General features: G+C 46.1%; 1 protein-coding gene across 4 annotated transcripts in view; it reads right to left on the bottom strand.

The window, feature by feature from the left end:
• Positions 1–14,710, bottom strand: part of ETV6 (ETS variant transcription factor 6) — a 217,818-nt gene that overhangs the window by 131,830 nt on the left and 71,278 nt on the right. For 2 of the 4 annotated variants that reach the window (XM_007114025.4, XM_028491016.2), the window contains exon 2: positions 8,342–8,471. In XM_007114025.4, the coding sequence (XP_007114087.1) occupies positions 8,342–8,471 (130 nt within the window). Of the gene's footprint in view, positions 1–8,341; positions 8,472–14,710 lie in introns of those variants that run through there. The other 2 variants (XM_007114026.4, XM_028491015.2) reach the window with 2 other exon arrangements.

The raw sequence follows: 14,710 nt of genomic DNA, 5'->3' as shown, positions 1-14,710 counted from the left end.
CTCTCTCCTTGCAAACCTTCCCCCCACCCACACCTCTTTAAAGCGAACCACTTTAGTGAAAGCCCCCAGCCCAGAACAGAGAATTCATTCAGCCCTAGCCGAATTGGTGAAATAACATGTTCCCTGCACAGCCCTGCACGGATGGGAATTTTCCTCCCAGGCATCCTATCTACACCCACCCCACACACAGAGCTCTTTATCTAGGGTCTACATCTGCAGTCTGCATTTCTATTACTGAAATCTTAGCACCCCATTTGAGGCTATTTCTATCCAAGATCTAGAGGAAACAGAAATAGAGAATAATTTCAGAAGAATGGGGTTTGGTCCACCTACCAAAGATGGAGGCAGTAAATATCAGGGCGGGGTGACTCATTATTCTTAGGAATTTACAGTCAGCATGTGGTCAGAGACAGGGACCATTTAAGTCTTTCAAATCCTGCCCCACCTCGCTTCTGAAGAGACCAGAAAAAACAGCCACCCTACCCCAAAACACACATAGATGGTTCAGGCGACCGAATCAGAATCTTCTGATGGCAACAGTGAAATCAGCAACACCTGAAGGTCCTCGGTAACCCTGACCCCTGGAAACGCATAAAGATGAAGTGGGCGAAGTCACGCCTGTCGGAAACTCCAAGAGCCTGAGCTACTTTGAACTCAGGCGTGAAGCAAGATGGGAGACGCTGTCTGTGATTTGAAGATGGAAACGTGCTCACATTTGTGGAGACTCAGCCCAACCAATACGCTTTGTGATCATGGGGAGGGTCATGGGGAGGAGCCTAGGGAAGCACGATTGGAGTCAACATCGTGTTGAATCTTTATCACACCAGCCAGCGAGTGTTACAGAGATACGTGTGAGGCTGGCCGCTTAACTGATGGACGGGGAGCCCCCAACCTGCAGAACCCTAATGTGCCAAGAGGAAGACCACAGCAGTACAGATGGGGGGGGGAAAATCCAAGGGGAGACAGGAGAGAGGACAGGGGAGAAATGGAGATATCATTTCTTATTTCCTGTTGCTCAAGTCTATTCATAGAATGAGCTGGTTCCCATCAACTTTTCTTCTTAAATGGATCTTTCGCTTCATCTGTCATGAAACTCCAACACTGGGTGTAGAATGGAGCCAGGTATCTCCAGGCTCATGTAAATATCCCACAGCACCAGGTAGGGACAACCCACAGCCAGTGACTTCCAAATGTCTACTTTGGAATTCCAAGGAGAGCGAGAGCCTTCCCCCCCAGCTCCCTGCAGGACCGCAGCCGCTTTGTCAAGAGCATTTGTCAGAGGAACTGCCTTAAATGTACACGGAGTGCACGGCACGAAATGTGAAGTGAAAGAAAAGGTCGATTGACCTCTGGTTATATATTTTTTTTCTTAAAAAAAAAAAAAAAGACATCTATAAATAGCTGCATTTATTGAAGCTGCTTCCTTATCAGGAAGCATGCAGCTAGGAATTAACGTCTGCCTGCATCGGAAATTCTTGCAGACGGCAAACCCAAAAAGGAAATTTCCCTTCCAAGGCATCCTGGCTGTTCTGTTGTGGCCTGTTTTTTCTCTTCGAGCTCTTTGAAGCAGCTACCCAGGGCCCTGTGTGGCTGGAAAAGCAGAAAGCCTTTGAGCACTTGAAAGTAAAAAGTGAAGGACCCCTAAGGAAGGCTTGAGGGGCACAAAAGAGAAAATGCTGGTGGCTGGCCATCATTGTTAGAAGTCACGACTGCTTTGTCAAGATACTGAGAAGGAAGTCTCCTTCCCCATGTCCCTGCCTCAACTCTGCTGGTGATGTCACCGCATGTCACAGGCAGCTGTGTGAGGAGGGGCCGTTTGGGGAGCCCTGATAATGGCTGAGGATGGGAGAGCATCTGTCAGGTCTGAGGAGGTGGGCAGGGAAGGCTGAAGAAGGAGATGGCAGATTCGGGCAAGGCCAGGGAAGAAAGTAGTTCCAGACAGAGGTACAGGCACGGTAAGGGAGGTAAAGGCCCTGGGATGGAGTGCCCAGAGCAGAACCAAGCTCACGGAAATCACAGAGTCGGAAAATAAAGCTTACTTCCGTTGTGACCTAGGGAAAGCAGTCTCCATACGTGCAGACAGAACTCCAGGCCCTTTCTTTCACGAAACGAGCAAGCACATCCATGCTCCTCTTGGCCCTTGAAAGGGAAGACGCACCTCCCCAGCACACGATTTACCAGCTGTGGAAACTGAAATAGAGCCCTCATGAGTTCCTGGCCGCTGTTCACCAGGCACTGTGCAAGAGGCCGCATGCAAATTAGCTCTGATACTTATAAGAAACCCTCATCAACTATATTTCAATAAAAAATTTTTTTAAAGCCCACAAAAAAAAAAAAAAAAAAAACCAGACCCAAAAAAAGTTGCTAAGAGAGTAGATCCTGAAAGTTCTTATCACAAGGGCAAGAACTGTAACTCTGTGTGAAGATAGATCTCAACTATGATGACCTCCAGGCTCATGTAAATGTCCCACAGCACCAGGTAGGGACAACGATCATTTCACAATACATACATATATTGAATCGTTATGTCGTACATCTGAAATGAATACGTTATATTTCAAAAAAATCTTCCGTATTTTGATAATCATTGTGATTATGTAAGAGAATATCCTTGTTCTTAGAAAAAATACACAGAAATATTTATGGGAAAAGGTAAAAAAAAAAAAAAAAAAGAAAAGAAAAGAAACCATCATCAGTAGGTGTTTTATGAAATTTGAGCCTTGGAGAGGTGAACTCATCTCTCTAATAGAGAGAGGCAGCCCTGGCATGCCAGCCCGCTCAGGTCCTTTATATTGCTGTGCTTTTTCAACCAGAAACTCCGAAACAGCAGTGGGCCCTGTTCCCAAGAGGTCATTCCTGATGAAATGCCAGGGAATGTGGGGACTTGGGTGGGCCCTTCGTGGCCAGCGCTGTCCTGCTGGTGGCAGAGAGACACTGGACTTCAATCTCAGCTCACTAGAGTAAAGAGGGAGGAGCGGGAGGAATGGGTGAGCAAAACTGAAATAATTATCCATTGAGACAGGCCAGCCTGCTGGGAGGTTCCGCGCAAACGAACGGTCAAGCGCGTAACTTACTGGAGCCCTAGCTGCTCCCGGTCCCCACATCTACGGCTACCCAGGTGCCAAAAGTCAGCACTGCCTCTGCTTTCAAGTCCGAGAGGCTCCGCCATTATGTTTTCTCCTAAGAAGGCTAAACGGTGACTTCTGAAATAGAAATCATGTTAGATTCTTCACGTGCCATGTGAATGTGAACAATTCAGTGTACCTATCTGAGCCACGGTCATCTCGTCAATAAAATAGGATTAGTGGGCTTCCCTGGTGGCGCAGTGGTTGCGCGTCCGCCTGCCGATGCAGGGGAACCAGGTTCGCGCCCCGGCCCGGGAGGATCCCACATGCCGCGGAGCGGCTGGGACCGTGAAGCCATGGCCGCTGGGCCTGCGCGTCCGGAGCCTGTGCTCCGCAACGGGAGGGGCCACAGCGGAGGGAGGCCCGCCTAGCACAAAAAAAAAAAAAAAAAAAAAAATAGGATTAGTAACACCTTAGGACTGCTGCATGATTAAATGAAACCACATATATGAGCACATTTTGTTACTTATAATAATATAGAATACTAAGATTATACTTAATTCCCATTTTTTGCCTCTTCTTTGGGAACGGAAAGAACTTGAACGTATATAAAACTGTTGGCTGCTCCACTCAATAGCAAAGAGAAGCACTGCATCTCTTTTCAATCTCCTGGCTCTAACCGAGCTTTGCTTGTCTTGTGACTGTCTTACACTCGGTCACTCTGCTGAGACTGCAAAATCGCCCAAGGGGGTGAGCCACGAGGTAACGTTCCCAAAGGAAGGCATTAAATTAAATTATTAAACACACAAGCAGTAATGTAAGAATTCTGAAAGATTCACAAGGAAAGGAAGGAGAGCCAAGGGACTATTTCTGGTGTTCCGACTCTAGAAAACTCTGCGCAGCTATTACGGCTATTTATGAACCCGCAACGTCATAAACCGTAACCCTATTAAATGTGATGAATGAGTCCTGGGTTCCGATTTTTAAACATCAATTCACAGGAATTTTAGAAGAGCAAACTGGCACCGCAAACGGCAAAGGCTTTAGGCAGGCGGCATCACGTCAGCCTGTGATTAGAAGCAATTTTGTCGACTAAATGCGAGACGATTCTGTTAAAAGGAATTTAATAAGGAAAAGGCGTTCAGCGATTTAAATTCTGCCCCAGGCATCTGAAATACACGCACTGTGGTCACGTGGGCGGCCCGGGGCATCGCGGTTTGAGGCTGAGTATTTCACAGGGCTGGCATCAGCTCATAAGGCACCTTTCGCTGCCCCCTTGGCACCCACCGGCCATGAGTTTAGAAAAAGTGGTCCCTGGTCAGACAAACTAGAGAGAGTCTCTCCTTCACACTAGGAGGGCCCAGTGAGGCCGTTCACCGCTCAGAGAATCAAGAGTGATCTTCTCCAGGTACTCTCGGGGCTCCACCGTCCTGTAAATGTTCTCAAGGTACCATGAAAGGTTTACGTTCCCTTTAAAGAATGGAACTTTTCTGGACTTCCCTGGCGGTCCAGTAGCTAGGACTCCATGCTTCCAAAGCAGGCAGCGCAGGTTCGATCACTGGTGGGGGAAATAAGATCCCACATGCCGCGCGCAGCCAAACAATAAATAAATAAATTAATTAATTAAAGGAATGGAACTTTTCATTTTCACCTACCTGCTGTAATTGTCACACTTCAGCTCATCTAGCCTCAAGCTTTAAAAACAAAAATTTAGTACCCTACATGGAAGGAAGGGGGGGAAAAAAAACCTTTCTATCTTCTCAATAAACAAACTTGTGTCTGCTCTCCTGGTGCAACAAGGAAGTTCCAGGAAGCCGCCGCAGGACTCCGGGGGGGTGGGGAGGGCAGGGAGGAGGCCTGACCAGGATGGTACGGGGCTGGCCCCTCTCCCCTTGGCCCCCCCTCCTCTCCTTGGCCCAGACTGCCCCTGCCTGTCCCTCTCAAGTCCTCTAGAATCACCACTTCGGGCCTGCCCCAGTTATCACTTTGGTTTTTTTTTTTTTTTTTTTTTATCAGAGGCAAGTAAGAGGAAAAGCCATTACTTTCTACTTCTCCACAGCTTCCTAAGTTGTCACACTGTGTCTTCAGCTTGCCCTGTGTTTGCAGAACAAAATGGTGAGAAACCTGCAGCACGAGAACCTTAAATATTATGATCCCTGCCTTCCGCCCTAACCAGGAAAGGCTATCTATTGACTTAAGAAGGAAAGGAGAACAAGAAAGGGTTAAGAGAGAAAGGGTTTATCTGGAGATCAATGAGGACAGAGGGCGAACAGAAGCCACCTGGAGGCATACCAGTCTGGTGAGTATCTCTTTAAAAGAAGCGGCTAAAAATGCTTTCAACCCAGCAATACCATAAATGTCCTGCTGCTGTCTTGGCTTTCGGATTCTTCCCCGTACTTTCCATGAGCATTCCGCTGGGAATTGTCTGGAATCCCAGATTCAAACAGCAATAACCCAATTCCCTTGTTAGAATATTTATTTTCTTTTCGGTTTGGAAATGCAGCTGGGATGCATCCTCAAGTATACGACGCGGCCTCAACCATCGTAGGCACTCCAGGGGACGTTTCCCAAACAGCACAACGGGCAGCCGAGTGCTGGAACAGGACAGGGAGGCGGGCAGCGCAGCCTCCTGTGGAAAGTCCCAGCTGAGGACAAACAGCAAGAGCCTGGGAACCTCCACTTTCAGAGGATTCGTTCCAGATGTGGGAACAAATGGTGTCACCGTAGGGCTGATGCAGATCCCGAGGAGGGCTCTAAAGTCAGGCTGCCAGACAGGAGCATTCAGGCAAAATCATCACCAGGACCTGAATCCCTAACCTAACAACCGATTATGTTCTAAGGCCAGCAGTAACGTGCTCCAGTTCTAGATCTGATAATTCTCTACGCGGGCATCCATCCATCCATCCATCCACCCATCCATGCATCCATCCATCCATCCATGCATCCATCCATCCATCCATCCATGCATCCATCCAAGGGAGATATGCAAACTATTCACCAACTGATCCACCAGTTAGAACAGATTCCAGCCAGAAACCAACCCTCTGGCCACATCGGTGAATAGTGGCTAACTGTCAACCCTGAATCCGTCCATCCATCCAAGAAGCACCTATTAAACACACGTACATCATGGCCTAACAGATAAAAGCCCAGGCTCTGGAGCCAGACAGAACTGAGTTTGAACCCTGACTCTATCTCCTACTGACTGTGTGACCTTGGCAGGTTATTACTTAAATTCTCTAAGCCCTAAATTCTTCATGTGTGACATGGATGTAACACAAATACCTACAAGGATCGCTGTGAGAATTAAATAAAATAATCTCCATAAAGGACTTCACATAGTGTCTGGTACAGAGGCATCCCACAATAGCTATTAGCTACTATGACTGTGTGCTAGGCACATGGCAGGGCCTGACAAAACAGTGGTAAGCAGCACACCGCTGTGACTCAATGAGGAAACTGTCTACCCAAGAAGAAAATGAAAGTGCTGGTATGGAAGAAAGAGTTCCAAGTAGGGAAAATGATGTCTTAGGTGAGATCGTAATACTTTCAAGTTAAGAGGGCTGCTGCACGTTCTCCTGTCCAATCACAGTTTTGTAGGTAGGAAAACTGAGTGTTAGCAGGACTGACTCACAGTCAAACAGCTAGTCTAACAGCAGAACTAGTTAAGAATTACAGTCTCCTGAAGGTCAGTTCGTTGTGTTTGTTAGTTCGTTTTACCACGGTAACTTTTTACGGAGAGGCAGTTCTATGGTAAAAGAGCTTACAGATGTGAAGTCATCCAGAGGCAAACCAAGAGTTAGGGTCTTTTGGGGGGGCTGGGGGATGGGTTGGGGCTGGGGGATGGGTTGTGTCAAAGTGCAGGAAGCAAAAGCCATGAAACCTCAGCCTATTTGGGACGCGAGTTCATTATTTCTTTTTCTCTCTTTATGGAGACTTCAGGCTCCGTAAGGGCAAGGAGTTGGGTCTGCTTTGTTCATTTCTGTATCCTAGCAGCCAGAAGAGTGCCTGGCACAGTGCAGGTAATCAGTAACTATTTGTTGAACGAATAAATGAAGGAGATTAGGTAGCAGGAGTGCTTTCTCTGCATGTCCTGAGTATGTTCCACCCCAAAGCAAACGGTCCTGAAGTGAATAGCTTGGTCACGGAGCAGCTTGGGGAGGAAAACAAGGCTGTTAGTGGTCTCTTTCCCAGGCTGTCTGCTCACAACACTCACTGGTGCCACAAAACTCCATTTTGCTGAGTACAGCCGTGCCCGCATTCATGACCATGGCACCTTCACAGTCCCAATCTCTTCTTTAAAAGTTCAGTGTGGAGAAGAGGGTAGACTGAAGCTCGAGTGAGCTGACCCTAGTATATACCAACTTTGTAAACTGATGGATGCAGCAAGCTGGAGGAGGGGAAGGGTTCTCATGGCCCCCAACTCCCTTCAAGGATACCAGCCACCATCCTCACTGTCGGGGAGAAGGGGTACACCAGCAATGCACCCCGAGTACCTCCCAGCATCACAGTCATGTGATCTGCTGAATTAGCACAGAGAGAGAGGAAAGAGAAGCCTGCATCCTCTCTTGCTGTTCCCCACTCTCAGCAGGCAACCTTCTGCTTTCTGAGAAGGGATGGGCCAGGAGGGGTAGAATAACCTGGGAAGCACAAGCACGCCCGAAAAAGACAGCAAGTACAACTGGGCCACCGTTCAAGTCATGAGGAATCAACTAGGGAAGGGCCAAGGTGACCCCCCCACCCCCCGTGTCGTGTCCTCCATAACCCGGACTCGTGCCCTGAGGCTACCAGTCAAGCCAGAGGACCTGGCATTTTCTTGGACACCGCGACCAGGGTGGCAATCAGGGGATGCTTTCTCCCCGGCTGCGCTCGGCATGCCGGATCATCGGGGCTGGGTGGCAGCTCAAGAAAGAAAGACAAAAAGGAAAGGACAGGTGCTAGGTGCTTTGGAGCCTGGCCCCAGCAGCACACGTGTGGAGGCCCCGACGCCCCGCTGCGGGTAGTATGTCATAGTCAGAGACGAAATGAACGCGCACAGAAACGACAGCCAGGAAGCTCAAGCTTTTCAAAGCCATTTGCAGGTGGGAGCGGGCAAACGATGCCAAAGCAGCTTCGGGAGGTCCTGGGAAAACCATCTCAGAGCACGCCCCTGCCCGGCTTGCAGCCCGGCCTCCCCGCCGTCCCCCCCTCCCCCCAGCGGTCGATCCTTCTCCGGCTGTCGGTCCGTCCGTCCCGTCCAATCGCCCCCGTCCATCCCGGGGCGCGCGAACACTCACGCAGGTGCGCAGGCAGGCGGATCGAGTCTTCCTCCATCCTGAGCGCTCGGGGCACTGGCACATGAAGCGGCGTCGAGGAAGTGTAACTGGGCACAGGGCTCTCGGGGGGTGTATATGAAATCCGTTCCTGCTGTTAAAAAGAAGGGCAGCAAGAGGGGAGGGGGGGGAAAAGACAATGAAAGCCTGGAACTGAGGGCTGACATCCGCGAAGGGGCGGGTTCGGGGCGTCTGGGCGCTGGTCCCCTCTCTAGACACTCTGTGCAGCTGTCTTTCAGATCGCCAGCATCAGGGATTTGTAACAATACGCGGGAAAGGTTTAAAATCGGGCTTTTCCTTTGCACTCGGCTAACTACGTGTCCTTTTTTTTTTTTTTTTCCCCTCTCTCTGTACTAGTTGTTTGTTCCAGTAAAAAGAGGGGAGGCAAGACCAAGGGAATGAAACACTATGTCTAGGAGAATGGCGTTGAAGTCTCCTCTGTCAAAAATTACTCTTCCGGTCACATCATTAATGTCACCAATACATTAAAACCACCTTCCCTCTTCTCTGGCAATATCCCCATCTTCTAATCAAAGTAGGATTCCACACTCCGATCCAATGAGAGGTGAGCCCAAAGTGATGGCTTCTAAGTTCGAGATTTTAGTTAATAAATCTGCAAGCAAGATTTGTCTATCACCTACCTACCTCATGACACAGCTACCACCACCAAAAATCTCCAGTGTTTCATTTTTCCCTTCATCGCAGGGAATTAATCTGCCACATCAACAGTTATCTCCTTGTCCCCTCATACTCCATCTTAGAATCAATGATTCCTTTCCTTCTGAAGCATTTCAGGGCTCATGCAAAGAATAACCTGCATTCAAGGAAGTCGGGTTTAATCGAAGATTCTTACTCAACTGAGAAGGAAAGGGGGAGGGGAGACCCAGCACATGCACTGTTTAAATTCAAACAGGCGGCGTTTGTTAGATCAATTGAAACGAGGGGATGGGATGGGAAGGATTCGTTCTAAGTTAAAACGTGCCAACTAATGGCAAGAAACCAACTATGGTGTACGGCGGGGAGAGCAGTGCAATTTGCATCTTAGATCGGCAAATACCAACTAGTTTGACTTGCAGTCCATACACAAACCACAGAAACTAACAGAAGTTGTGTTTAACAGGGCAAAGTAAAGTGGGGCACACATGATCCAAAAATAAGATGGGGCGGAAGGAGATCGGTAAGATGCCGTTGTGAAAACAAAAATCGAGCCAAACAAAAACATATGTATTTGTATAACTGATTCACTTTGCTGTAAAGCAGAAGCTAGCACACCATTGTAAAGCAGTTATACTCCAATAAAGATGTTAAAAAATAAATAAATAAAGTTTGTTTCTTCTAAACTAAAAAAAAAAAAAAGAAAAATCAAAGATTCAAATAAAACGAAAGGGGTGTTTACGTATTGGAAAGAACTCTCTAACATTTTATACTCCATCAAATATGCAAAGGGAAGCAGGGGAGTTCCCCCAGCCCTGTAACCAAACTGAAGCTTCTCTTCTGCTCATAACCTGGAAAGTTTAGCAGCTGTGGCAGGAAGTTTCGATTTTAAATGAATATATACATATTTTTGTAATTTCCGAATGGAATCACAATACCTTCCCTGAGGCATCCTCTACGGGCAACTAGGGCCTTTGGAATATTTCTGTTTAAACATACATCCTAAAGTTTCCTGGTGAATTTCTTAATTAAGGGCAGACACATACACCCTAGATTTCATTTCTGGATCAATGGAGACGTCCTGTGAAAGGTCACCCAGAGGCAAAACCTTCAACTTCACTTTTCTTGAACTTTACCAAACATCACACATATTCTGAGCAACTCTAACTTAAGGAGGAGTTATATTTTTGGTGTTTGGCTTGGGGTTTTTGAGGTGAAAAAGTCAAAGACATAAACACACATATGGGAAACATATGAAATCTGTTGAGGGGTTTTTCAAGGTGAGATAGGCTTTTTTAAACGTTTTAAACATAGTCTGTTTTTCTACTTTGACAATTCTCCATACACTTCACCCCTGAATAACAACAACACCCCACTGCCACCCCAGTCCCAATATACATCTCGATATCTTATCTACCATTACTTTATTCCCAGAAATAGCTTTCTGTTTTGTTAGGGTTTTTGCAGAACTGAAACCGCTGATGAAGAAAACACAGTGCAGCCAGAGAGCTTTCAAATGGCAATGGCATGAGTGTGAGAAAAGAAGAAGGCATTTCCTAAGACGGTGACTTTCTCTTAAAGCAAGGAGAAACTTACAAGATCCTATAACTAGTCCACATGAGTGAGAGGCCACCTCTCCGCGCCCCCTCACCCTCACCAACTCCATCAAGGATGGAGCCCTCAAGGCAGATTTCACTTTATTTCTTGGGGAAAGAGACCTGCAGCCTGCTGATAAAAGAGTCAAGCTAGGTATCACCCTTAAAATGTATATATTCTGACTTGCTAAATTATCGTTGTGCTGTACCTTCTTTTCACTGTACTTTCTTTGGAGGCAGCCCCCCGTGTGTTTACGTTTGTGTGTGGTTCCCAGTCCTTTCCTGCTACACTGAATGCCACACTTCAGGGCTTGCCCTCGGATTTTTATGCCACACCCCCACACGTCCAAACAACTCCAGATGAAGACAACCTTGCTATTTCAGGATGAAACCTACAGAGAGAAGGCCGGACACCCAGTGATTGTGCAACTTGAATGCCTCTCGCTCCTGATGATGGAGTCCACTCAGCAATGCTGCGACACCCTAAGCCTGGGATGGGAAGCTCTTTTCAAAGGTTTCAATGAAGAGATTTGTCAGTAACAAAAGAAAGGGTGGGTATCTTGACCAAGAGGGGGAAAAAGCAAAATGTGCTTCTAGGGTCTTGAGCAATTTGCTAGCGGCTGTTACACTACCGTGACCCTGGGTTTAGCAGCCAGCACAGCACTCAGGGAACCCCGGAAAGGATGCCGCCCAGTGTGCGGGCTCCTTTCCGAGGAGAAGCAAGCACGCACCTGGGCATCCCCCACCAGACTTATGTCCCTTGTCTCTCTTTCTGTCAATCTCTAGGGTGACTCATGCGGTCCTCATTTTAAAATCTGTTATTCTAACCATGCACTTAACATCTACCGTGGCACAATCAGTAGACTATCAGCAGTTAGAAATATGAAACAGACACTGCTATCTCCGATGGAGACATCCAGGCAGAGGGGCTTAAAGAGGCTAACTTCCCCCCAGTAACGGAAACCTCTTTATTCTCAGAACTGCCTCTCTGGTCCAACCCCAAGGAAGGGAAGGGGAGTACCCGCTTACAGCACATTCACCTCGAGAGCAAATTGTCAGTCGGATGAAAACCAGAGGTGTTTTATTTTAACGTTACAGAGGGGAGGAACGATTTCCCCAAGAGGATTATAACCACTGCTCTAATTAAATTAAAATGCTGCGGACAGTGACATTAACGCCTTCAAGTGTTGGAGGGGGATACACTGCCAGCAGAGGTCAATGATGTGACTAAAAATGCCGTGATGTGGTTACATTATTGTTTAGATACTTAAAAAGGAAACGTGCTGCTCTCAAATGTGCAGACACAACCTATCAAACCAACCGGCAGAACAAAAGGGAGCACTCTGCCATCTCTAAGGCCAATCGTAATACCTCTGAGGGGGGCTTGGAAGAGCACAAAGCTCTGGCAGGAGAAAATAAGGCTAAAAATAGTTTTAGGCAAAGGATGAAATGTATATGTCACTAACCATTATAGAAAGCTTTCAAAACATTAAATGGAATGCGGAGTTAGGCTTGCTACAAGCACACTATTGAAAGTGAGCTCCATCCGCGACCATGAAGGGTCACAAGGTGACCCTTCAAGAGGCAGTTCTGAGAACACAGAGGTTTCCGTTACTGGGGGGAATCGGATGTTAGTCTCTTTAAGCCCCTCTGCCTGGATGTCTCCATCGGAGATAGCAGTGTTTGTTTCAAGGTGACCCATCTAATGCTGCTCATTTTTTAAAAAAAAGTATTTTATTGAAGTATAGTTGACTTACAGTGTTGTTAATTTCTGCTGTACAGCAAAGTGATTCAGATATATATATATAGATATAGATATATATATACACACATTCTTTTTCATATTCTTTTCCATGATGGTTTATCACAGGATATTGAATATAGTTCCGTGTGCTATACAGTAGGACCTTGTTGTTTATCTATTCTATATATAATAGTTTTTGCAACTGCTAATCCCAAACTCCCAATCCATCCTTCCCGCACCCCCCTCCGGCAACCAGAAGTCTGTTCTCTGTGTCTGTGACTCTGTTTCTGTTTCATAGATAAGTTCATTTGTGTCATTATTTTAGATTCCACATATAAGTGATATCAAACGGTATTTGTCTTTCTCTTTCTGACTTACTTTGCTTAGTATGATAATCACTAGGTCCATCCATGTTGCTGCAAATGACTATTTTTAGTTTTCCGAGGAACCTCCATACTGTCCTCCATAGTGGCTGCACCAATTTACATTCCCACCAACAGTGCAGCAGGGTTCCCTTTTCTCCACGCCCTCTCTAGCATTTGTTATTTGTAGATTTTTTAATTTGTCTTTTTTTATCTGACTTACTTCCCTTAGTATGATAGCCTCTTTGTCCATCCATGTTGCTGCAAATGACATTTTTTCATTCTTTTTATGGCTGAGTAATATTCCATTGTATATAGGTACCACATCTTCTTTATCCATTCATCTGTCAGTGGACATTTAGGTTACTTCCATGTCTTGGCTATTGTGAATAGTGCTGCTATGAACGTAGGGGTGCGTGTATCTTTCTGAATTACGGTTTTGTCCAGGAGTATATGCCCAGAAGTGGCACTGTTGGATCATATGGCAACTGTATTTTTAGTTTTCCGAGGAACCTCCATACTGTCCTCCATAGTGGCTGCACCAATTTACATTCCCACCAACAGTGCAGCAGGGTTCCCTTTTCTCCACGCCCTCTCTAGCATTTGTTATTTGTAGATTTTTTAATGATGGCCATTCTGACCCGTGTGAGGTGGTACCTCATTGTAGTTTTGATTTGCATTTCTCTAATAATACTTAATAATTCTGCTCATTTTTAAACCAACTGCTTAGAACCTGTGACTACTGCGTAAACCAAGCTTATATGTCTTGCGTTCAGGAGGAGAGTGGTGTTTCTACTTCCTCCACGCCCACCCCATGGCTGCCTTTTACAGACAAGAGATAAAAACTGAATATTATTATCACCAAAAAAAGCTTTCCTTTTCAAAATTATTTAATATAGAGCTTCTATAACTCATGGGCATCCCCCAGCGCGTTTACACATTTGTTTTTACGTCACTAACTCTTTGAAAAAGCTGAAAGGCTGAGAAATTTAGAGCTTACTGACCATTAAATACTAACCTTCTGGAAATAAAGATAAGGCATTTCTGTAATAGAGAAAAACAGAAATAAAGTCTGGTTGTACAGTCCACCGCCCCACATCTGGGGATTCACCAACTACGCATTGAAAACATGCAGGGGAAAACAAATTTCAGAAAGTTCCAGAATGCAAAACTTGAATTTGCCATGTGCTGGCAACTATGTACATAGCATTTACATTGTATAAGTAATAAAGAGATGATTTAAAGTATGTGGGAGGATGTGTACAGATTATATGCAAATACTACACCATTTTATTTTATATAAGAGACTTAAGCATCTGTGGATTTTGGTATCCTCAGGGGTCCTGGAACCAAACCCCCCTGCAGATACCGAGGGACAACAGTACTTCCAAAAAGATGGTTTAGAAGTAATTTCAAAGATTCCTTGACTGTAGAGCTGAGATGCCCTTGATTGAGGAACTTTTTCCAGAAATAGCCCCCATCCGCATTATGAATGCCAGGATTACCCCAGTGATGACTTCTGAAGCCTGTGTAAAGGACACTCTTGAGGACAAAGAGTGTCATGGAAACAGTGGTGCCCATGGACCATTTCCCAAGGAAAATACAGTAAAAATGCTGCAGGTGCACTTTTCATCCTGCTACACTTAGGTGTCCCTTCGCTGCACTGAAAACCAGCAACCCAGACAAGAGGGGAAACAGTAGGCACCACAGGTACAGTGGTCAGGCGAGTAATATTCAATATTTTGAGGGAAGGATTTCCTTCTCTTTTACACCCTGCAGATTTTTAGGAAAGCTGCCTGGGAAAGCTGATGCTTCTACTACAGTCATCTTCTATAGACTAAAGAAGAAATCTCTCCTATGGGAAACTATTTATTGAGGTTTACTCAACTGAAGTCTGAACACACAATTATTTAACTACACACTTCCGGCTGCAGAATAATTCAAAGTGGTGGCTTTGGCTCTCATTAAATAAGCTTTC

The sequence above is a fragment of the Physeter macrocephalus genome, chromosome 6, assembly GCF_002837175.3.
Source record: "Physeter macrocephalus isolate SW-GA chromosome 6, ASM283717v5, whole genome shotgun sequence".
Taxonomy (NCBI): Eukaryota; Metazoa; Chordata; class Mammalia; order Artiodactyla; family Physeteridae; genus Physeter; species Physeter macrocephalus.
The sequence above is the reverse complement of the archived record's forward strand: the minus strand, read 5'-3'. Positions and strand labels throughout refer to the sequence as shown.